Source organism: Coenobita brevimanus, chromosome 98, assembly GCF_032717465.1.
Source record: "Coenobita brevimanus isolate Jiangsu-jjx chromosome 98, ASM3271746v2, whole genome shotgun sequence".
In the NCBI taxonomy this organism is placed as follows: Eukaryota; Metazoa; Arthropoda; class Malacostraca; order Decapoda; family Coenobitidae; genus Coenobita; species Coenobita brevimanus.
The window spans coordinates 250,001-276,056 of record NC_137051.1 but is presented as its reverse complement, the minus strand read 5'-3'; the positions used below and the strand labels follow the sequence as shown (position 1 = coordinate 276,056).

At 43.9% G+C, this 26,056-nt stretch overlaps 1 protein-coding gene across 1 annotated transcript in view; it reads left to right on the top strand.

The window, feature by feature from the left end:
- Positions 1-5,543: 5,543 nt before the first annotated feature.
- Positions 5,544-26,056, top strand: part of spdi (sperm antigen with calponin homology and coiled-coil domains split discs) — an 89,989-nt gene continuing 69,476 nt past the window's right edge. The window contains exon 1 of the mRNA XM_080283696.1: positions 5,544-6,238. Within this exon, the coding sequence (XP_080139822.1) occupies positions 5,726-6,238 (513 nt within the window). The 5' untranslated portion in view covers positions 5,544-5,725. The remainder of the gene's footprint in view (positions 6,239-26,056) is intronic.

Below are 26,056 nucleotides of genomic sequence, written 5' to 3'. Positions count from 1 at the left end.
TGTAGTCTACCTGGTACACAATGCAGATAAATGTGGTGATACAATATGGGTTCCTTTTGCACTGATCATTTTCTTTACTGACTTTTGTACTTATACCCCACCAGAGTCTCATACCCATACAGTAATGTGGCTATTAACACCTTCACACAATCTTTGTGCTGTCTCCTTATTCAGTACCCTGTTGTTTATAAACATGTTCATAGCATCAGCCACTCTTCTTCCTTGTCACTCTGCCCTCCACTTCCTATAGGCATATAAGTGTGTCACCTTCCGTCTTAGCTTGCAATGCTTATCTACATTTTTTTTCAGATCATGCTGCCCAAACACACTAACAAAACTCTGAACCAGACTTTAAAGAGCTTGTTCTTTCTAGGAAAAGCAGCCCAGCATTATCTGAATTTTTCAGATTTGAACTACTTCACCCCTCATTATTGATCACTAGTCCCACTTCCCTTTCCACAACTGTTTTCAAGCTTTTCCAAATCCCTGTCCATAACTGAACAACCTATGGGACAACACACACCCTTGTCTCACTCCGTCACGGATATTGAACCGCCCACTGGGACACCCATCAACTGTTACACATGTTTCACTGTCACGATAAAAACAGCATTCATCAGTTTGTCATTCACATTGCATTTATCTAAAACTTTCCATAGTCTCATGAGTTTTCCATCCATCATCCAATCCTACATTGCCCCATGAGGAGCATAGGAGCATGGGGCTAGGCAGTTGGTCCTGACATTTAAGATGAGAGTGACCAGCCTCACTCATCCCTGGGTGGCATTACATGAGCAGTAAACCCCAACCACCCCTTGGATATAAACCTTCAATGGCTCAATCCAATTGGAGCGCAATAATTACCCACTAACCCACCAGGCACCAATATTTGGTTATATGGTTATCACCCAGTGTAGTAAATGGTTTCCTGGTGTACAGGAAACCATTTGGCTTGTCACTCAGTGTAGAGTCACCCACAGGCAGAAGGAAGAGGAAAGAATGAAGGAAAGACAGACAGAAGAGGGAGTATACCACATCGTGCTTATGTAAAACCTTCCATAATCACTCCCATTTACCTTGTCATATACTTTTTCCAGGTCTGTAAATGCCGTAAATACAGTACTTCACTCTTCTTCTGACATGCTCTTCCCACTTTCTCCCTAACTGCAGATATTTGATACACACATCACCTGCCTCCCCAAACCACCTTATCTGTCACATCCCAGAAGTTCAGATGGTTTCCATTCGTTCTCTACTATTTTCTCTTCCATATAACAGAATTTTTTACTCACTCCGTCATTGCAGAAAGCACACGACGGCTTGCAACAGTTCCACTTCAGTGTCAGTTCTCTTGACCTTCTAATATATCTCCCTCCAATATTTCATTCCACACTCCCCACTGTTGTTACATTTAGTAATCTCATCATATACCGTATCAACACCTCATTCATTTGTACACCACCACTCCAACCTTACTGCACTGATAATCACTGTTCTTGATCAGAAAACTAATTATACTGCAATCTCCTCCTCCTGCCATCCACCTGTAAGCAGAGATCCATGAATAGTGTTGAGTGAGTTCATCTAGCTAGGCTTAGATAAGAACATCACTTAGGCTTCATTAATTATCAGCCTAGATTTTGGTTGGGTGGAATCACAGATGACACATGCCCCTCATTTAAAATAGGCCCACTCAGCATAACACATTTATCCACTGCCTGGGTGATATTTTGTAAGGTAGTTTAATCTCCTCTGCAACAGTGTTTTATAACCAGTGCATTTTGTACCTCATATGAGTCTTGTAGCATGACCCATGCAGACCTTCATTGTGCCCCTTATGAGGTCTGCAGTGTGGCAAAGAATAATAAAACATCCCTCTGTTGCAGTGAAATGGCAGTAAACAGGACGATGTCCTTATATTTGAGCATTCTGAAAGGAGAATGGTTGTCGTAGATAAATTTGTATTGCCACTCAGAGGAGCTTAAAACGTGTAGATTTAAGAGGATGCACAGACACTGAGAGTGTTAATGAGGTGAAGCATATGATTAGGCTGAAATGTTGTAAACAGGATAACTTGTGTGAGAGTAACAGGATGAAGCACTGTATAGTCCCATAGTCCTAAGCATGCAAGTGATAGATCTTGAGAATAGATCATGTTAGGGCTGGTTAGAGTCCTAAGGAAAGACCCCAGGGTTAAGGAACTTAATTAGAATGCTGCAGGAAACCATGCAACATGGAAAACAGCCATCTGCGGGTGACTCTGCACTGAGTGACAAGCCAAATGGTTTCCAGTACATCAGGGAACCATTTACTGTGTTGGGTGGTAACCATATAACCAAATCATGGCACCTGTAGTTTATTGGACAGTTAAGGCTTTCCAATCAGATTGAGCCTATGCAGGTTTATATCCAGGGTGTGGTTGGGGTTTGTTGCTCACGCAGTGCCACTCAGGGATGAGTGAGGCTGGTAACTCTCAATCTTAAATGTCGGGACCAACTTGCCTCCTGTGCTCCCCATGAAACAACACTGGGTTAGATGATGAATGAATGGATGAAATTTGTATACGACCCTCAAGCCGCTTGACTCTCTAAACATTTAGGCAGCCATCTCAGAATTATTGATTGCATTACCACTTTTAATGTTGTCTGTTGCCTTTGAGGTGGGAGGAGGCATGGTAAACCAAGAGAAGATGGGTGGATATCATAAATGAGCACTTGAGAGTGTAAGGCATGGAAGTTAAGGAAGCAAATGAATGGACAGCACTATAGTCTCCCTCCATTTCACCAAATGCCAACACATACTGTACAGCAGCTGCAAATTGTTGTGGTGGGTTGGACTTTCTGATAACCTTAAGGACAGATTTACTAAACATGTTACAATATAGTTGTAATGTTTGGAAAATAAAAAGCCTGCGTAACATACCGGAATCTTACTACTTTATTGTATTCCCTTTCTTCTTCATAACCTTGTGTAGTTGCTTTGGGAATGAATCTGCTAGCTATTGTGATAAGTTTTCTGGTAGTTAATTCCATAATTTTAGTAACTCAGTTTTTAATTTCGGCACCGAACAAGTGTCCTCTTCTTGCAGCACCTTTTTCATGCCAGAACAAAGATTTTCAGGTGGATTAAAGTCAGGACTGTTAGCAGGCCAGTCAAAATAGTCTAAAGCACACATATTAGACCACTTTTTCTCTCCCTTTCCCATATGACAAGGAGCTCCATTTTGTATGAAAGTTTCTGCTCTACATTTGTCATAAGAATCATCAAGATTGTCATCCAAGATGTCTGAATACTGCTCACAGTTAATGGTGACGCCTTTTTCAGTAAATGCCATGTTACCCACTCCATAAGATGAAAACATCCCCAAACTATAACTGAATCAGGTTACTGTACAGTCTCCACAGTGTACCAAGGGTTGTACAGGTCAGAATTTCCTGTTCATCTCACTTTTGCTAACCTACTTCTTATTACTGTAAATACACTTTCATCTGACCACAGTATCTTGTGAATTTTCTACAAAGGTCAGTGTTTAATTTCCTTTGCAAAATTAAGCCTTTTGTCTTTGTGACAAGTAGTTAATATTTTTTTTTTTTTTTTTTTTTTAATGGCCAGTCTTGAAGGTAAGTCAAGATCATGCAACACATAATGCTGCACAGTTCTAACCAACACATCACTCAGCAATGCAGGATTGTCTTCTTTTAATTCACGTGGTGTGCTTGTTGGTTTAACATGCAACTGTCTCTTTAGCAGATGTCATTTACACTTTCATGGCTGGCCGTGCTTTGGCAAATATGTAGGCGTCTGCGCGTCTATGGCTTCCCGGCAGCACTTTAGCCATATATCCCGGTTGTTGCCATATGACTGTACTTGTTGCATACTTGTTGCTGGTGAATCACTTTCAAAAATTATACTTATGCCAACCATCTGAGAATGATTTGAATGGACATACTGTCACAACTGCTGGAATATGAATACCAGCCATTAATTTTAGAACCAGGTTTTTCATTCACACTCTTATTTCCAGCACCATTTCTATGGACTGCTCTACATATGAAACGGCACAGATTTACACACACACACACACACACCTTGTTCCAGACAGGCACACCCCACACATACCTTAACAACCACGCTAACACCAACACACATTCTTGCACTAATCGTCTTGGCAAACCTTGGTATTATAGTCTCTCTCTCTCTCTCTCTCTCTCATTCCATATGACCTTACTCATCCCCCTTGTTTTTGTCCCTGTTGCTTCTCCCTCCATACCCTGTAAAGTTCGCAGTTACTACACCTGTAACGGCAAGGGATACCACCACCTCCACAACAACAAATACAGTACTTCTGGTACTAACTTACAGCTTACCTCTCACCGGCTCATGAATAATAAATTAATCCACAATTCAGTAAAGCCTTGTGACACCCTTTTGTGAAACCAATTTCCCTATGTGCGTGTGTTGTGTGCGTACGCGTGTAATGTGCTTTTGTGCTTACGTACGTGTGTGTATGTGTGAAATTTTGTCTGTGTGTGTGTGTATCTGGAAGTGATGTATCCGTGATATGCTTATTACGTGTATGTTGAACTGGTGTTTTTCTCTGGTGGGTTTTGTGCATGTATTTCCAGTCACCTGTGCATGTCTGTTTACGTATGTGTGTGCGCGTGTGCGTGTGAGCCACCAACCACCTGTCGCCCTACTAGAGGGCAACACTCCCGTCGGTGTGTCAGATGCTGGTATTTTATCAATATTTATCGGAGATTCTTCAGTATTATTTCGCTAGGTAAATGTAGTTTGGAAGCTGTAGGGTGTTTAAGAGTGTGTGGCATTGAGGTCATGTGCTTTTATTGTAATGTTAAGAGTTGTTGAGCGTAATTGGTTAATGGTTTGTGAAGTGGCAACTAAGGAAGGAGGCTGGTAGCGAAATTGTTTTGGACAGGGAGTGTGGAGTTGGACACAGTTGAGGGGAGATGTGTGCAGCTCTCTCTCCTCACAGCCCTAGCCGTGGCGGTGGGCTAGTTGCGGACATAGTGGATAGAAGTTCAACAGATGGTGTGATCGAACTGCCCTTACGTTAAATACTAGGATTGTCGACATTTAAAAGGGCTTCGAGATTGGAGAGGCATATGGGAATCCAGGCTGTTTCGATCGTTTTTGCAATTGGTTATGGTGTTTTATCTGAAGTGGCGTGGGAGATACCGTGATATGATAACTTTTCCCACGACGGGTATTGGTAGAGGCGAGCGTGTGTGGGGAGGATTGCTGTGTGTCTATGCGTGTGTGTAAATGCTGGCTGGTGAGGCTACGTTTCTCCCCCACCCCTCACCTCACCTGCTTCCCTTCCTGGCTACCTTTCTCATCCCTTGCCCAGCCGGATTACGGAGTGACTGGAATGCGTGATGACAGCCAGTGAGCAAAGACTGACACCCGCCTGACACTTACCCTCTTAGTTTGACACCTGGTTGACCCACTGACACGACATTTATGAAAAGCATGGAAAGATTTAATTACCCTTATAATTACGGTGAACAGTAAAATTCCTCACCACCGCAAAGTTATGCAAAGGAAATTTTTGAAAGACAAGCAGTTTTATCATTGCAGTGAACAACAGGTTTTCTTTACTGACACCACAGATTTGTGAACCTGAAAATTTGTAAAGATTTAGTTTTACAATATATGAGAATATTGCATCAGTTTCTCATCTTAGTGTGAGCTTCAGCCCTTCAAGATGTCTCTTAGGTTCAAATCCCTGTTCCGTAGGATGTCCAAGGACCACGGGCCGTCCTCCAGCAGTCAGCAAGGGCCCAAGGGCGTCAGTTCGAATCCTTCAGGGGACAGTGTCAAGGGGGGAAGGGACCTGCTGACGAAGGAACAGCAGAAGGGGCTGTCAGGGAAGAAAAACAGTGCGCCACAGATCCCAGAGTTACCCACCGTCAAAGAGGAGAAGAAACCCAGCCAACCCAAGGCGGGGGCCAGGAAGATGGAGGGCAAGGGGAAGGAAAATGCTGTTGAGCCCACTTCATCTGCCAGGTCAACTGCCATGCCGCTCCCTGACATGTCGCACGCCCACCCGCAACCGCCGCCCACGTCCATACTCACAGCCACGCCCACACCCGCCCCACCACCCACCACTGACCAGGAGAAGAGCATGTTGGAGAAAACTGTCTCGGATCTGGTGAAGAATAACGAGTCCAAGAAACAGGAGATTGCGGCGCTAAAGATGGAGATCAACAGACTGAAGGTAAGATGACTGATGCATGAATTTCCCCTTCACCTGAATGACATTATATTTATTCTTGCTATTCTCAGACGATTTTATTGAGATTAGGGGAGGCTTTCCTAACTGAAGGAGTTAGAGACTAACTAGGAGAGTATGTGGTGTGCAAGGGGGAGAATGAGGAGGAGACCGAGGATGAAATGGAGGAATGAGTAGAGAGGAATATGAGAGAGGGGGTGCAAGTTGTTGGGAGGGCAGCGAAATGCATGGAACAGGGCGACATGGAGGCGATTTGTTTGTGGCTACCACTTACGGGGATAAGACATCTGGCTATAGATATGGTGCATAGATTGATTTACCTCTTCACTGTGAGGTCTCCCCTCAAACTAGTTAAAATCGTCGGGACATAGCAAGAAGGCCATCAAATACCCAGACGATTTTATTCAGTGTAGGAAAGACCTCTCGAACTGAAAAGATCTTTGAAGGCTGTATACAACCTCACCAATTCGAAACGTGTCTCCTGAGCTGAATAAAGTGGTCAGAATGTAGCAAGAATAAATGATGATGTCATGGGATTACAGGGGTTTGCAGATGTCTTGTTTATATTTTGCAGTTGAATTGCCCTCAGAATTTTATTGTATTTTTGTTCAGATTTCATGTGTAAGATATTTAGCTTACCTATTAATTAGTTATATTGCTTGGAATACCCGTGTTTATAATCTTGATCCCACACTTGGTTGTGTATTGTGTATGTATTGATGTATGCCTTATGCATGTATTAAAGGCCAAGGTAAGTACAGTCCCCCAGTGGTACTATTTTTTTCTCCTTTTGTAACTTTTTACATGATGCTAATTACAAGTGTACCGCACCTTATTTCCAAAGGGTGCGCACAGGTAAGTCGATATTTAATACTTTGTTTTTATAGTTACCTCAAAGTTTGTTTTACATTTGCCTGTGCATTAAATTCGGTAGGAGAGTGGAGGAAGAGGGGAAAGAGCTGAGGAAGAGAAAATAGAGGGAAATGAATTGCTGAGAGAGAGAGAGAGAGAACTGAGGAAGAGAAAATAGATGGAAATGAATTGCTGAGAGAGAGAGAGAGAGAGAGAGAGAGCTGGGTAGGCTAGCAGTGGAGATGAGGTGAGAGGAGGGAGGAAGGTAGCAGTAATGACTGGAGGGGAGGAGGGAGAAAATGGGGAGAAGACACATGTAATTCTCTCCCTGTGGTTTTGAGGGAAGGTGAAAGACCATACACAGAGGGGAGAGGTGGAGGAGAGAGAGAGAGAGAGAGAGAGAGAGAGATGCTGTATGATAATGGGGTCGAGGAGAACTGGATGAGAGGAAAGAAAGGAGGGAAAGAAGAATGAGGTGTGGAGAAATCTGAAAAGGAGGAGGAGGGAAATGGAGGGAGACATGGAAGGGGAGAGAGAGAATGAGGGAGGAAGAAGGAAGTGGAAAGGGGGGGGGGGGAATGGAGAGGGAGTATAAGAAAGAAATGGAATGAGGAGAAGATGGAGAAAGGGGAAGGAGAAGAGGCCAGGAGGGAAGAGTTACGGGAAGAAGCATAGTAGGAAAAGAAAAGGAAATGAAGAAATTGAGAGGTGGAACAGAACAGGAGGGGGAGGGGAGTGTAGATAATAAAATAAAATGAGGGGAAGGAGTGAAGGAAATAAAATGAGAGAGAGAGATGGAGGTGAAGGAAGGAGATACTCAGCAAGTATCCTTGGATGCCTCACGAAGATGAAGTGTTGAAATGTTTCTCTCTCTCTCTCTCTCTCTCTCTCTCTCTCTCTCTCCCTCACTCACCAAGTAACATATTCCTTATTAACTCCGCCACTATGAGAGGTGTGTCCTTGGCTGAATTAAATCCTCCCAAGGTATCCAGAAGTGGAATTAAATCCTTTCAGTCCGAGTACGTGATTGGATTAATAATATCTGTCTAACACTTCAAGTTCGTAGTCTCCTGAGCTGAGTAAAATCGTCTGGAGGTTGGTAAGAAAATGAAGAAAGTCGTTATCGTACTGAAGAACAGTAATTAAAAAAACATCCTGCTAGATAACTCCTCAGGGCTGAATAAAATTGTCTGCCGATGACATGGCTAATACGTAAAAAGGGACGTCATCGTTTTGAAGGGGTTAGACATCCAGTTCGAAAAATTATACTTAGACATCCAGTTCGAAAAATTATACTGAGCTGAATATAATCGTCTAGGAAGGAGAGCTACATAAAATCGTCCATAGATAGCAAGGAAAATGCGAAAAAAAGTAAACTAATGGATAGAAGTAGGAATGCTTTACTGCAGTCCCAGGTTGATAAACCATACTATGATAAACATCCTTCATTCCATGATGCCACTTATATTTTTTGGCTGTTGCCATCGCCGGATTAGTTTATTCGGCTTGTAAGAGGTTTCCTGTAGTGAAGGGCCTGCAAACTCTTTTGGACGATTTTATTAAGGATAAGGGAGACTTTTCTTAGTCAAGAGGTTTACCCAGTTAAGTGGATTCCTTAAGCAGGGCAAATTACTCTAATAGTGCAAGGGTGAACTGGAACGTCCTTGTCCCGAGGTGAAGAAAAAAATCGTGTAGCGGTAGCGAGAATTAACTTGATGATGAGGTTAAAAGTGGGTGCTGCCCCAGAAACAAGAGTCTAGACGCGCGGTACAAGCAGAAGCAAAGAAATATACCGTATGTTGAAAGATCTCCCCCAAGGCTATTTATATCCCGTTATTTGTTTGTGCAAATAAAGTGACCTTTTAAGGACGAGGGCATTGGACACTGGGAGAGGGGAAAGGAAAGTGAGGAAGGGGGGATAGATGGAAGGGGAAGACTGGGAGAGTGTGGGACGGAGAGGGGAAGGAAGGGTGGGAAAGGGAGAAGGGAAGAAGGGAATGGTAAGGGGGCGGGGAAGGAGGGAAGAGGAGAGAGCAGGGAGTGGTAGAAATAGGAGAGGGGAAGGGGTGGGAAGAAACTAAAGGGGAGAGGGGAAGGGGAGGATGTCTCGACACAACAGCACCACGAAACTTTATGAAAACCGCAACGAAGCTAAGTGGTAACTCTGGTAGTTGTAGGGGCTTCAGCGTTCTGGGGGACGTAAGTTTTCGTTCACTTGGTTTAAAAGGGCTGGAATTATGAAGTGAGTTGTCTCGTTCTTCCTTGTTGCCTTGGACGGGTCTGGGTGTGTCGTGTCGTGTGTGTCTTTTTCATGGTCTCCTTTAAATTTAATCTTTCTGGAGAACAGGGCTTGAGGTAGGTCTGGATAGGGTAAACATAGGATAAATTTAGGTTGGGTTAGGTTAGGTAAGATTAGGTCAGGTCGGAGTAGGATGAAGTTAGATTAAGTTAGGTCTAGGTAGGGTTGGGTTGGGTTAGGTTAGGTTAGGTTAGGGAAGGGTTAGTTAGGACTATATCGGGTTAGGCAGAGTTTAAATAGGCTTTGTTTGCGTTAGTGTAGGTAAAGGAAGGACTTTGTTAAGATGAAGTTTGGTTGACTTGTTTAATTAACTGCTTGGAATAGATTTTAGAAGTGAAGAGACTATAAGTAGTTGTAAAACTCCATTAAACATCCGAATGAAAGCCTTACCATGTCCAGTTTCTACATTTTAGAATACGGAGAGTTGTGGAGTAGTGTTGGAACAAGGAATTAATGTCATAGGCAATTATTCAGCACTGTAATTTATGATGGTAGGATAGAGAAATAAAGATTTAGAATAAGAATTGCTTTGAAAATATTTTTTTGTGTAATATATGTTATGTTGAACATTTTAAGTCCCGGTAATTGGTGGTGTTATGGATTATTGTAGTGATTTTATGGGCAATTTTAATCGGTCTGATTACATCTGATCTTCAGTAACCAGCTATCAGTTTGTTTTCTCTTCAGTTTCTCTTCTGCAGCTCATAATGTCCAGATGTGATTATGGTTTCCTTTTAGTTTTGCGAAGATACATACTTATATATATTACATACATTACGTCGGCTATGGCTTAAATAGTCCATGTAGGCTGTGTGTGACGCTGTGTACTGGTATATCTGTGTGGTACATGTGTGTGTATGTTTGTCTTAGTCCATGTATTTATCACTGTCAGAATTTGTCCTCATTTAGGCCTGTTTGTATCTCTAGGCAATCTGGATGGGCCTGAAGGCAGATGTTGTAGAATCGTACCACCCCATAAAGGAATACTGGGAGTAGGAGTGAGTGTGAAAATGACGGTGATGATCATAGTGAGGGAGGTTGTATGATGGAGGTTGAGGGGAAAATGATAATGATGATGGTAGGATCGAGAGGTATTATGATGGATGGTGAGAGGAATTGTTGGTGATAATGATTCCTTTATAGCAGTGAGGGAGATGGTATGGTGGAAGGTGAGGAGAAGTGACGATGATGGTGATGATGATAGGATCGAGAGAGAGAGAGAGAGAGAGAGAGAGAGAGGTACGATATTGACAAGAAGCGAAGGAGTGTTAAAAAATTGATAGAAGTAATAGTTAACAGAATGCTGAGGCGTAAGAATATTGAGACTCATAAAATTAGGAGATAAAAAGAAGAAAGGAGACTAATGGAATAAGAGAATGTGAAAGTAAAGAAAATATTAGCTGAAGGTTAGAATTGTGCTGTGTTCTTTGTTGTAGCCCCCCCCCACTCTCTCTCTCTCTCTCTCTCTCTCTCTCTCTCTCGTACTCAAACATAGGTCCTGTGACTCACACACATTCTATATTTCACACACACACACACACACACACACACACACACACACACACACACACACACACACACACACACACACACACACACACCTTCATAATGTCTACGAAAATATACTACCGGGTATCTGATTACACACAACCCTCTAAAAGCAACTTACATACATTCATTCATACATACATTTATCTCCTAATCAAACACACACACCCACCCACCCACACACACACACACACACACACACACACACACACACACACACACACACACACACACAGAGGCAGATTGACTCTCTATAAAGCCAGTAAGTGCAGAGGTATTAAGGGGAGAGACGTGACCAAGCCAGACTTGCCCGTATTGTTATGCTGGTAGTTGTTGTAGTGGTTTAGTTGTGGTAGTGGTGGTAGTGCTGCTGGTAGTTGTTGGTAGTTGTGGTAGTGCTGCTGGTAGTTGTTGGTAGTGCTGCTGGCAGTGGTAGCAGTTGTGGTAGTGCTGCTGGTGGTGGCAAGTGTGGTTGTGGTTGTGGGTGTAGTTGGGTTTACAAATTGTTATAGTTGTATTAGATGATGATTATATTAGTTGTGGTTGTCCAGTTCAGGAGGGGAGGTTAAAGTTATGGAGGGCGAGGTTAGGAATTGTTGTAGTCATGTAAGATGAGGTTAGGAATGGTTGTAGCCGTGGTAGGTTATGTTGACGGTGGTAGGAACTGAAGGTGATAGTGATTAGCTTAGGTAAGATGTGGGACGTGACTAATCCTTGCTACCGGTTGATTTTGTGGTGATGGTGATAGTTGTGGTGGTTATGGTGGTGGTGGCAGTTGTGGTAGTGGTGGTTGGTTATAGTTTAGGTTGATGTATATACCACGTAGTTGTCTCTCTCAGATTACGTGGAGAGAGAGAGAGAGAGAGAGGTATTTAACAGGTAGCAATAAGGTGTGTTGGGAAAGGCATTTTATCAGTTTTAATCTGAGGCGTTCATTCCTTTATCTCGCCGGCCCTTCATGGGGGTTCAGGAGCTGTTGATAAGAGAGAGAGAGAGAGAGAGAGAGAGTGTGTGTGTGTGTGTGTGTGTGTGTGTGTGTGTGTGTGTGTGTGTGTGTGCGCGTTAGTTTTTTTTATTCATACCGATACCAAGGCCTGATTACCTTGTTTGTATCTGATCTGTTTATTCTCTCTCTCTCTCTCTCTCTCTCTCTCTCTCTCGAAAACCTTCCCCTCACACCCAGTCTTTATCACTACAATCTGTTTCCAATCTTATCCAAGTGTCTTTTGCGGATGACAATACAAGAGATAACGACACACACACACACACACACACACACACACACACACACACACACACACACACACACACACACACACACACACACACACACACACACACACACACACACACACATACACACACACATACACACACACACACACACACACACACACACACACACACACACACACAGAATTAAACTAATCGGCCGTCCCCTAAGAGGCGATCCGGACTCTGTTGATAGGCCTCCCCCCCTCCTCTCTCTCTCTCTCTCTTCATCCTATTTTTCCCTTCCTCTTGCTTATCATTATGTCCCCTTTTCACAATTTCCAGTCCACCCATTCCTCCCCCCCCCCCTCTTGCCTGATTTCTTCGTTTCTTATCTTCCTACTCTTTTTCTGTTTTCCTTTCCATTTTCTTTAGCTTCCCTTCCTCCTTCCCTCTTTCGTGTTTTCATTTCTCATCCTTCCCTCCCTCCCCTTCTCGTATCCATTCTTCTCCCCTTTTCCCTTCATTCCTCCCTCGCCCATTACTTTCTTCTTCCCTCCCTCCTCATCTTTTCTTTCCCTCCTCCTTCCCTATATTTTCCTTTCTCCCTTCCCCCTTTCCCTTCCTACTTTCCCCGTCTCTCCAGCCCCTTTTGCTGATTATACCTTTTCTTTCTCCCTCCTTCTCCCTTCCTCCCCCTTTTCGCCATCTCACCCTTTCTCCTTTCCCCTCTTTCCCTCCATCTCTCCCCGATTACTCCCTCCGTCCCTCTGCCATCCCCTCCCCCTCCTTCATTAGTCTTGTCTTTCGTACCCTTTGCCCTCCTTACCCCTCCCCCATTTCTCCTTCTCACCCCCTGTCTCCCATTTCTCCCCCTAACCCTCTCTCCCACCTTTCTCTCCCCCTTTCTTTTTCTCCTCGCTTTTTCTCCCTCCCCGTCACTCAACTTCTTTCTCTCCTCCATCTCACATCCTATCCGCTTTCTCTCCCTCAGTCTGCACTTTCTCTCCCCCTGTTTCCTCATCTGTGTTTCCCCTCCCCTGTCTCACATTCTCTCTCCCATCGCATCTCCCTTTCATTCTCTGACCCCTGTAGCCTATCCTTTTCTCTCCCTCCTCCATCTTCCTTTCTTTCTCATCATCCTCTCTTCATTTACACCATACTGTCGTGTTCTTCATTATATATAAGTTATATCCTTTGGACATTGCAATACTCTGCATAGATAACGTACAAAAGGATATTAACCATCCATATTCAGAAGTAAGTCGCGAAGGAAGTGGTGTTAAGAGAGCTTCCTTGTCAGTCCCACAAGCGCCTTCTAAGAATAATACGTTAGTTAGAAAAAATGTAATGAAAATATGTTATAGTGAACGAGCCTCTCTCTCTCTCTCTCTCTCTCTCTCTCTCTCTCTCACGGATCATTCTTTTTGTTGCATTTCTTAGCCACTTCCCCGTTATTAGTTTGCCCTTCAGACAAGAGAGAGAGAGAGAGAGAGAGAGAGAGAGAGTATAGCGTGATGGTGGGAGGGAGAGAAGAGGGGAGAAGGGTGTTGCTCTCATTATGATGTCTGCCGTCACCATCATCACCATCACTGTCTCCGTCACTCGTCATTACCACCACCATTATCACCATCAATAATCCCTTCAGTACGATGACGTTCCTGCTACAGTCAGTTTTATTATTTATTTTTAAGCTTTTGATTTTTTGACGGGGAGGGGATTAATATAGCTTTAATGAATTCACTAAATGTTGTCACAGTATTGAATGTGTTAATACCATCATCATCATCAACCACCACTAACAGCCCTGTACTGTTACCACATTACATACATCCCGTCGTGATTAGTACTACCACAAATACCACACCACGATCACCAGCACCATTCACTGCCACCACTACCATTGCCACCGTCACCAACGCAGTTACCCCCACCACCATCGTTACTATCGCCACCTGTTACTATCATCGTCGTTACCAACACTGCCATTACTGTTAACACCCTCACCCTTACTTTTACTATGCCCATCACCAATATCACCGTAAAATCTGCCATTATCATCATTCACCATCATTATCACCATCATCATCACGTTTAATTATCTTCACTAGTGGTCACTACCATTATCACCGTCAGTTAAATCAGTAGCTGTTATTCTCACCACCGTCTCTACTGTTATCTCTTCTTTCACCCTGACTTGGCCCAGATTTTTCGATTTGTTTCAGTGTATATCACTTAGCTTGATGGCAGAAAAAAACAATGCTGCGGCTCTTCCAAAGCAGTTTTTCGTGACTAGCATCATATTCTAGCGTTGATCTGTTGTTAAATAAGATGGAAGGTTTAGGCCAAGTTAGAGAGTAACAGGCACTGCCATTATCAGCAAGTATTATCACCGTGCACCAGTCATTAGCACCGTCGTCACTACTTTGACTTGCAACCCTCATTACTTTCAACTCAACGCACTACCACTAGGCTACCACAACCATTTTAGGGTCCTACCAGAACCATTACCACCACTACTACGTGCTGCCATTAACCTGCCAGTGCTACTTCCACCACTACTACCATTACCGTATCACCCCTACCACCACATCGCCACCACCATCACCGCCACTTCACCACCACCACCACTACCACTTCACCACCACTACCACTTCACCACCACTACCACTTCACCACCACCACCGCTGCCACTGGTATTCAGTGTTACAGTTGCTATGATGCTGTCACTACGGCCACCACAACCACTACCACCACTACCATTACCACCACCACAACCACGCTACACTATCCGCCATAAAACCTTTACTACTATTTTTATGTGAGAAGTTGTGTTTACAGACTGTGTGTGTGTGTGTGTGTGTGTGTGTGTGTGTGAGAGAGAGAGAGAGAGAGAGAGAGAGAGAGAGAGAGAGTTGTGTTTGTGTTAAATTAGTGAGTGAGGGTAGAACAACTAAGGCGAAGGGCAGCTGGGCACTGTTCCGTGGGTTGAGTCATGCAGTAGGCTATGTCCGCTGCTTTAAATACACCTCCCTATTTTAATCCATTCTAAACTGAATAAAACAGCGCGGAGCTTAAAGTAGTAGGAGACCTCATAGCACCTGTTCCTTAGCGATTTATTTTACATATTCCGTTGTTACAGTGTATAGAATCCTTTACACGCTTCATATAAACTTTTAGGTTATACTCTTGTGGTTAGATTTGGTCGTTGAATCGGGTTGATTGGTTTGCTGACTTATGGTTGTTACAGTTTGTGATACTGCTATATTAAGTTGTAGTAAAGTAGAGAGGTATATGTAAGTTTGGGGAAGGGTAGCGAAATGGCAGGGGAAAGGGCGACATGGGGGCGATTTGTTTGTGGCCACCCCGTACGGGATGATGGCGTCTGGCTATAGATAGATAGTCAAGTATGGATATGTGTTAGGTTAAGCTAGCTATGGCTGTGGACTGATGTGGCTGAATACCCTGTGATTTAACGAGACATTCCGCAATATACGAGACTAGGCTAGTTGAATCAGGTGGCCAGGTGAGTCATACACACCTTCCTCCACCTGCATGTTACCTGACCTGGTGTGTGTGTGTGTTTGTGTGTGTGTGTGAGAGAGAGAGAGAGAGAGAGAGAGTCAAGTGGATTTAGTTGTCTGCGTCTGAGTCATCTCACTCATCATGAAACTTCCTCTCTCTCTCTCTCTCTCTCTCTCTTTCTCGGCATTTATGACCAGAATTTCTGTCTGTCTCTCTCTCTCTCTCTCTCTCTCTCTCTCTCTCGACATTTATGACCTGAATTTCACTCTCTCTCTTCACCCCTCTTCGCTCCTTCCTCATCCTTCTTCTCTCCGCTCCTCTTTCTTTGTCCTCATAGTTTTCCTTCTTCTCTTCTTCCTTCTCCCTTTCCTTTTCACCTCCCATGGTTTTCTCCTCCCTCTCTTCACACCTTATTGCATATTCTCGCTCTCATTGCTAGCTGTCCTCACCTCTCTTCTCTGTTTATTAGCATATTCCTTTTATACAAACAATCTTGGAGTACCGCTCTTTCCCATCCACTTCCCATATCCTTACCCTCATATCCTGCGTTTTATCCATACCTCATGTCTTCTGCCATACCTACATAATTTTCATACGTTCCTCTGTTTATTAGCATCTTCTATTCTTCATCCCCTTATCCTTACCCACACATTCTAGGTTCTATCCCCACTCGGCTCTATCCTCCCGCACCCTTACATGCAGAGGTTTAATTTCTCTGGTATGGAAACATTCTTGGCACTTACTTCTTCTTTCCCCTTACACTTATTCATTTCCAGATACTAGTTTTTTTTTTCCCCATACTCTGTCTGAAATCGTTCCATGTCACTAGCATACGTATTGACACGACTTATTCATATTCCTTCCTTCAGTCGCTCTTCACTTATTTCAAACTTTGCACTCTCACCCTATCACTGCTCGTATATTCAGTCTATATAGGCGACACCCTCACCCTCACCCTCACGAACCACAATGATGTTCATATTTTATATCCACCCTGTCGTTATCAGACACACTCTTACCCTGCCGTTCTGACACCTTAACTTACCGGACTGTACTCAAACATTTCAAAATCTACACTACTTCATTCACACCATATCCTGTCCACGTTATACAATATACATCCTGCCCTGCCCTGCCCTACCAACAATTTTCTGCCTTGCTTTACCAAACCCACATCATACTCACCCGCCTTATACACTACCCACATCCTCGTCACCCTTACTTGCCACGCCATTTCCTAAACCTACCATCACCCAACCCTCCACACCCACAAAGCCACATCAGCTTACCCATACTTACCCATTTCACTACCAACAGCTCTTACCCACCCTTCTCAGCACCCACCTCAGCCTGTTCACTTATCCACTTGCCCACAACTAACCGTAAGTATTTGTAAATGCTACCCACACCTACCTACCCATACCTTCCAGCTAACATCCAGCTCACTTACCTACCTACATCTAACCACCCACACCCATCCCACCTATCCACTTACCCACAAGTTACCCACGTCCATCCACCCACAGCGACCCATCTCTTCACACCCACCTTTCACCCACATCCTGTCTCATTCTCCCGCCCATCCAGCATCCATGGACATGAGAGCAGGCACCCACACCCCGCCCACCCTCTCAATTCACCCACCCACCCACGCGCAGTTCTCTTCCACCACACACACTCGGCTTGTACAGTCTCTCTCTCTCTCTCCCTCTCTCTCTCTCTCTGATATACACTAGACGCACTCAAATGCCTATGGATGCACACCCAAGACACGCACATACACTTTCACTGCACGCGCACGTTTACATGGACACCTGCACACAAATGCATTCGTCTCTCTCACTCTCTCTCTCACTCACACACACACACACACACACACACACACACACACACACACACACACACACACACACACACACACACACACACACACACACACACACACACACACACACACACACACACACACACACACACACACACACACAGCCCATACAAGTCCCACAAAAAAACAGAGACAATGGCCGGAATTTTGAGAACACACGACATGCGACAAACTGCCTCCTGCCCTCCGTTTTCCTTCTTAAATGCGTGAAAGACGAGAAAGGACAAAGGAGACAGAGAGAGAGAGAGAGAGAGAGAGAGAGAGAGAGAGAGAGAGAGCAGACTGGATGAAAATAGAGGAAAGGTAAAAACCTAGATGGTCTGTTGCCTCACCCTCCTTCCAACCTTCGAAAGTACAAAGGTGAAGTCTGCCTTCGAGACGTGATTGCAAATTGCAGAGAAATAGCAACAGAGCAATGTCACTGCAGTTTATTATTATTATTATTATTATTATTATTATTGTTATTATTATTCGGTTCTGATAGAGTCTTTTCGTGCTCTCTGGATCTTGCCTCACCCCATCTTACGAGGAAAATGAGGTCAGTGATGATGATGATGATGGTGATGGTGGTAAGGAGGAGGATTTTTAATGAGGGGGAGGATTTTTTTTTTTTTTTTTTAGGGCTATTGTATGCCATACATGGAAGTGCATTTTCTTGTTAATTGAATGATAATGTTTAATATCATGGTGGTGGCTGTTTAGTTCCGGGTTTTGTTGATCCGCGGGTAATTGCCTGATAGCGAATTATCGTGTGGGTGGTCTTTATACACGGGGTGGTCCTTAGCCTGTATTCTCCAATCTTGTGTTCTGTGGGGACGGCCCAGTCTGCTTTAGTGAGGAGCTAAGACGTTTTTGCTGCCTCTTGACTCTGTTAAATAACCATGCAATCTATGGACGTTAAAAAAAAAATAATGGATGAAAACGATTGTGGGAAGTATAAAATGATGAAGGATAGGCAATGAGTGAGTCGTTTTTGCAACATACGGTCACTGTTTTGCTTGCCACCCTTATCAGGTATTTTTTAAAGTCTAATCCTTTTGTTAGTTACCCTAAACGATGCCCCAGACGAACAGTGTCGCTGGTTGGCCGTCAGAATACATGTTCAGAAGTGAGAACTGCACTGAATGGGGTAGTGGAGGTAGTTTTTAATGCTAGAAATGCCTAGAACCTCTCTTTGCTGAATAAAAGCGGCTGGCAGGACCCATAATGCATGTTCACAGCAGTGTTCTGTGGTGAGAGGTACACAACATAACTAAGGGTGAACATCTGCTCGTATAATTTGTATATTATATTGTAGTAGGAAGTGTGAGAGGGAAAGTGATCTAGGCTGCTGTAGATTGCGTACTGTACTGAGCGTATGGTTACCGACGGTGGTTAGTGGTTTAGTTAGGGAGCGGTGCCTAAGCTAGGTAGTGGTGAAGGGAATGTGCTGTGTGGTGTAGTTGGTGGTGGTGGTGGTGGTGAAGTGTGTATGTGTGTGTGTGTGTGTGTGTGTCGGTATTATAGTAACATAAGATATCTGCTGTGCCAAGTGACCTCAATCCTTACCTCAGTCGCAATGTGACACCTGTTCCTTCCTCCTTACACGCACACCTGCCCTGCTTTGCATTGCCCAGTTCCAGTCCTTCCTTGCCCTGCCCTACCCTGTCCTGCCTTGCCCCATTCTTCTCCACTCCTTTTCCCTCCCCTCTTACCCCTTCTTCTCCCGTCCCTAGGCCTTACATAGCAGCATACAGTAAACGCAGGTATTATTTTCTCGGTATGTTCTTGTCGTGGAAGATATTACAGTATACCCACATGGAAATTATTCGCTGTTGCTCGTTTTGTATCCCATTAAACTTCTGCCTTTGTACTGCGAAATCAAACCCTATATTGGTTGCATGAGCATAGATTAATTGGATTCGTTAGTGAATTTAGATGATGGTGGTTTCATTAGGTAGGTAGGTGGGTAAGATTAGGTTTGGTAAGATTAGATTTAATTGGATAGAGAGATACAGTAGGTATATTACATAAGGCAGAATGGGAACGGGAAAGATCGGTGACGTAGGTTATGTTAGGGTTCAGTTAGAGTTTAGTGTATTGCTCACATAAAGCCTCTGAAGGGCGAGCGAGGACGGAGTACCGGTAACCTAGCCCCTGGTCCCTAGACAGACACCTGATGACACAATAAAAAGATTGGATGATAGATTGGTTAAAGAATTGGATGATAGAATGGTTATGTTGGTAGATTATATTTCATTAGATTTGTTAGGGCCGGTTAATTTATTCTTATTTCTCCCAGCCCTTTATCCTTTTAATTTTTTTCTTTCATTTTTCTACCTCTTCTTTAATTTTCATTCTTGTATTTTCCTTCTGTTTTAATTCCCCTAAATTATATACTGGTGCTTTACACGTCTATGGTGCTTCGGTTAATGGAGTTATGATGTTGCCTGTCTTGTGGTTTAGTCCTTCCCCCCCCCCTCTCTCTCACACACACACACACACACACACACACACACACACACACACACACACACACACACACACACACACACACACAGAACCAGCTCAACAGCCTGAAGGAGGAGTTGGGTGGGAGGGGGAGTCTTGGTATCTATATATGCACTAGGTTATTCTTGTGGCCAAAACTCGTATGTAAGATTTCTCTGTGCTCTGTACAGATCTTCACACCAGCAAAGGGTGGGTTAGAGGGCCGACGATGTGATGATGATGATATGATGGTGATGATGATGATGGTGCAATAAGGATAATTAAAGATTGCCGATACTGGACTGGATTGGATTTAGTTTTATAGGTAATGGTTTGATTGGGTTGGGATTGATTAAACTAGATCGTGATTGGTTATGTAAATCCAGGTTGTTTTGTGGCTGAGGGTTAGGAGTAGGTTCATCCAGTTAGGGTTGGGAGCTGAGCGAGTTTGAACTGTATTTGGTTTTATTGGTCTGCGTACTGGTGGGGTGGTGCTGATGGTGGGGGTGGAGGAGGAGGAGGAGGGGAAGTGCGCTGGAGGGAGGGTGGAGGAGGAGGAGGGGAAGTGTGCTGGAAGGAATAGGAGGAGGAGGAGGAGAAGGAACGGTAGGTAAGTGGAGGAAGAGGAGCAGGAAGGGTAGGTAAGCGGAGGAGGGGGAGAAGGAAGGGTAGGTAAGCGGAGGAGGAGGAGAAGGAAGGGTAAGGTAAGCGAAGGAAGAGGAGGGAGAAGTGTGTTAGAGGGGATTGAAGGAGGGGGGAAAGGTAGGTAAAAGGAAGAGGAAAATGGGAGGGCGAGGAGGTGTACAGGAGGGAAGAAGGAAGAACAGAAAGAGGAGAAGGAGAAGGAGGAGGAGGGAGAGCGCTAGCGGGGAGAGAACAGGTTTGGTGTTGGTGAGCATTTCATATTTTTTCACGATGGAGAGAGAGAGAGAGAGAGAGAGAGAGAAGAGGAGGGGGAAGGGGTTGAATAGGAAGTAAGAAGGATGGAGGGAATAGCTGAATCGGAAGGACAGAGAGAGTGGGAGGGAGGGGTGAAAAAGGGGGGGAGGGGAAGTAGAATAACTGGTTTCACTCATTAGTCATTCCTCTGTTGCCAAACGGAGGAGGGGAGGAAGAGGAGAAGGAAGAAAAATAAAACAGAAGAAAAGGAGGAAAAGAAATGGAAGAGAGACCAAAAGGAGGAAAAAATAGCAAGAAATAGAGGTTGCTGGCGATGGAAAGAAGAAAGGGGGAGAGGGTAAGATGATTAAGAGGAAGAGGATGATAGTAGAGAAGAGGATGACGAAATAAAAGGGAGAGGGGAGAAAGGGAAGAGGAGGAAGGAAGGAATATTGGGAATGATTAAGTTGAAAGAAAATATATGCCTGTCTTCAGTATTGTCGTAGGAGTATACATGAGACGAAAGACAGGTAATGTACGGAAGTGAACAAATGTAAGAAACTGAAATGGGTAAGATTCAGGGTTGTAGTCTGAGCGGTTTGTTTCCCACATTACACTGAATATTTTCTTGATCTTTTTTAATGCAAACTATATCCTTACTGAAATGATATAAATGTTAAAATGGAATTTTAAGGTGTAATGTGAAAATTTTGGCCTAGGAAGAGATGGTAGGAAATTTCGAAGCCCACTCAGAATGCGAAAGACGATAGTGAATATCAGTATGTCCACAGTTTAGAATTAAAGCTAAATTAATAGAAACAAGTGAAATACGAGATATAATTAAACGAAGCAAAAAGATATATATAGCCTGTGAATAGTACGAAGAACAGGTTGCAGACAAATCTTTGAAAATGAAGGTGCCGATTTAGAGTTAGTAATAAAAGTAAGAGAGATTCACGACGTAATTACCGAAACGAAGCGAGATGGAGTCTGAGTATAAAACGAAGTAAAGGCTGCCGACGGTCGCAGAAAAACGACGATAGCGGTTTAGAGTTGGAAATAACAGGGAGGAGTTGGCAGTAATGCTTGAAATTGGCGATAGTTAGCCATTTCGGTCGAGTCAATGATGAGGCTAATGTTGGTGCTGGAGACTGGATTATAGATTTATTGTTGAGCTGGTGCGTGGGTGGGGATTTAGACGTGGGGGGATTAATTTGAGACATAAAGAAGGGGTAATTTGAGAGATAAGGAAGGGAAGGGGAATTGGTGGCTCTGTCGTTTTTGTGGTGGACTTAGATTCGGAGGACACACTATGGACTGGTGAGTTCGAGCCACACTGATTGCCATGGGACTTTTGGAGTGGATACCCATAAGCCAGAACCAGTCAGCAACAACCAAGTAACCAAATGTACACCATACCGATGTCTGCTGCCATTGTCTTTCGTTTCACCACCTGTGCCTCGTTGCGGTCCTGTCCTACTCCTGCCCGCCGCCCCCCATGACTTTACTCTTTTTAAGGAAAGGAAGAAGGTGAAGAGGGTAGAGGAGGAAGGAATGAAAGTCTGGTAGAGAAGAAAGAGAAAGGGAGAGACAGTTGGAAGAGAGAAGAGGAAAAGACCGGTAGAGGAAGAGAAGGAAAGGAAGGTAAAGAATGAAAGAAGAGGGAAAGACGTAGAGGAGGATAGGAGAGGTGCTAATGAGTAGGAATGGAGGTAGAAGGAATGTGACGGAGGAAAAGTGAAGGGGAAAGGGAGGGAGACGGGGAGGAGGATACGAGGGAAGGGAGGGGTGAGTATGAAGGGCAGGAAGTGAGAAAGAGAGAGACAGAGAGAGAGAGAAGGAGGACGGAGGGGTTAGAAAGGGGCGGGGAGTATGACTTTGTCCCTCAGTTACACAATCACCAACTTTTTGTCACTTGCAGTTTTTTAATCGTCCAACACATTTTCTACCGTGAAGGATCCTGACTGAGATGGATCCTGGATGGAGTACAAGAGTGCGGTGGAGGGTGATGTGGAGTAGGATAATGTTGGGTAGGTTGTATGTGCAGCGGGAGAGTTTAGGGTAGACTGTTAAGTGGGAGTAGGATAGGGTAGTGCAGAGTTTATGTGTAGAAGGAGAGTTTACATGTACTGTCAGAGATCATTCACACTTCTCTGCTGACTGTAGTGGATGGAAGATGTTACCTGGATTACAGTTGTTTAGCAGTATGAAAAACAACAAAACATTAAGAGAAGGAAGGATACTCCCTGGCGTTGTGGAGGAATGAGACAATTATAGAATGCAGAACTTGCGGGAAGAGGATTGTCGGCATTTTTTTTTTTCTTTTTATAGAGAGAGGGAGAGAGGTGGGGGTGGTGGATGAAGGGGATAAAGTGAAGGTAGAATGAATAGGTGAAATTCAAGGTTACTCAGCATGGCCACTGGGATGAAATTAGGGGAAATGATGAAGTGAGGTGATGTAGGGAGAAAGAGAGAGGGGGGGGGAGGGGATTAGCAAATATGGGAAGGGGTTGGAGGGAATGAGAGAAGGACGAGAGGAGGATAAGGAGACAGGGCAAGGCAGGGTAGACGGGGGCAGAACAGGACAGGCAGGAGCAGAGCAGGGTAAACAGGTGTAGGGTAGGGTAGGGTTGGACAGGGACAGGTTCAGTAGCAACATAAAGTGCTAGTGTTATCTGACACTGAGTGGAACCTACCTCACCTCACCTGTCTACCTCGCTTTCTCCTTCAGCCCTCATTCTATTCTTCTGTTTTATATATATATATATATATGTGTGTGTGTGTGTGTGTGTGTGTGTGTGTGTGTGTGTGTGTGTGTGTGTGTGTGTACTAAACTGTTTCTATAGTGCCAGATCTGTCTATTAATGCGTTTATGTCCGACCATCCTTCTGTCTATCCATATCTACTTGACTGTCTGTCTGTATGCGTATTATTATTATTATTATTTTTTCATTATAAAGGAAAGTGATAGAGAGTGATGAGAAGAAATAGAAAATACTTTTATTGAGGAACTGGACAAGGATAAGTAAATATGAGTAGAAAAAGGGATAAGTGTAAGAGGAGGAACGACAAAAACGGAAAGGGAACAAGGTAGAGTGGACATTGGTAAACAAGTAAGTGTAAGAAGACAGATGAAAGAAAAAAAAAGAACTAAGTGAGATAAGGAATGAAAGAGAAGTAACTAACGAAAGATAAGCAAGGGAAAAAGAAGGAAATAGAGGATAAAGAATTCCAAATTAGAAGCTGATAAGGGAAAAGTATGGGGCTGAGAAAAAAAGATAAAGAAAGGAAGTTGAAGTCCTATGTAAGGAGGGAAGGGGAAGAAAATAATAAAGATGTGTAATGGAAGAAAATTGTAAAAGGAAGAAGATGAGGTAAAAATCTGAATGGATTAAGGTAGAGAAGAATGAAGCAGTGAGTTAGGTGTCACCCAATATGGAGGTGTACGCCTGGGGCTACAACCTATTATCTTGTTTTTGTTGTTGTTGACCCTCACATGACCTTGGTGTGGTGGTTGTGGTGTTGGTGGTGATGGATGGTGGTTGTAGTGGTGATGGTGGTTGTGGTGGTGTTAGGATTGGGCTGGTGTACTGCTGTTGGTTTGGTTGTAGTTGACTAGTTGTAATGTCAGGGATGTTGGTTTTGCATGCCATTGTGGATTTATATATCGTTTTACCTGTGTAGGTTGTAATGGTAAATTTAGGATGGCTGATGGTTTTATTTATTTTTTTTTTATTTATTATTAATAACATGTGGAAATATGCTTGTCAGTCCCGCCCATGACCTCCAGTCATTTAAACGCAATGTGTTAAGGCATCGCAGAATGAACGGACCTTTATTTTGGCTTTAGTTTTCTTTGGAAGAAAATATTGCAGGCTGTCAGTCCTTGGTTCTTCAGTTTTGCGAATGACAACTTGAGGTTGTAATGGCAGTGGTGGTTGTAGTTATGCGTAAATCTAGCCGTTATATGGTAGCTTGGTCTTTTTATAGTTTATTCCACGTAGCCCAGTGGGTGGAAAGAATGCTGTGGCTCTGCATCCTTTCTGCAGTACTTTTTCGTGACTAACGTTATATGCTAGTGTTAGTCTGTTGTTTACACCTCAGCATTCAAGATGTAGAGGTCTCAGTTTTTGGCCAAGTTAGAGGAAAAGAATATATATATAGAGAGAAGAACAGTGAGTTGTATTTGTGGTAGACACGGTGACTTGTAATTTGTCTCCCCCTTCCTCGCCAAAACAGGAGTTACCAGCACAGCTGTTGATAATTATGGGGGTTACGGCTCTTAGCTCGTCCCCCTACACCAGGACTAATATCACCTACACCCACCCACATGTTTTACACCAGTCCTAATACCACTTATATGCATCCAGCTTCACACTCTTCTACTATTATCTCATTTATACCTGTCTACACATATACCAGTGTTCATTCCACATAGCCACGTATACCCACTTTTTCACCAGCCTATCTCTAATAATCATGTACATTTTGCCTACACCAGTCTCTTCCCACCTACACCCACCTGCAGACATGAGCACCAGCATTTATCCTATCTACACACCAACTACGACCTTCCTCCCACCTACACCCATCTCCACCATTCGCTTCCTACCTAAAACCATATAAACAAATATTCTTCCCACCTACACCCATATCTACACTTTATTCTTATCCACACCCATATACACACACTAGCTACGACCTTGTTCCCACCTACACCCATTTACTTGCCACTGACACCAGCGTTCATCCTAGCCGCTCCAGCCTTCATCCCAGCTACACTATTTATTCATCCTACCTACACCCTCTCACACCCCACTAACCTCAGGTACTATACATCACAGCCACACTCAAACCACCTCAGCCCATTCACCCCACACTTATACCCACCCACACCCACTCCTGCATCCACGTGTCCCATCATAATTCCACCTTAAACCCACGTACAAAGTACTTACTCCCATTTGCATCCACGTACACCCTACTTGCACTCATGTACTGTACACTGCATTACACTCATCTACATCCACCTGCACTCTACTTCGTTCCACCTGCACTCCGTCTGCACCTCTTGCACCCTCGCATACCCCTCTTACCCACCTTAACCTCACTTTCACCCATCATGCAACCCACT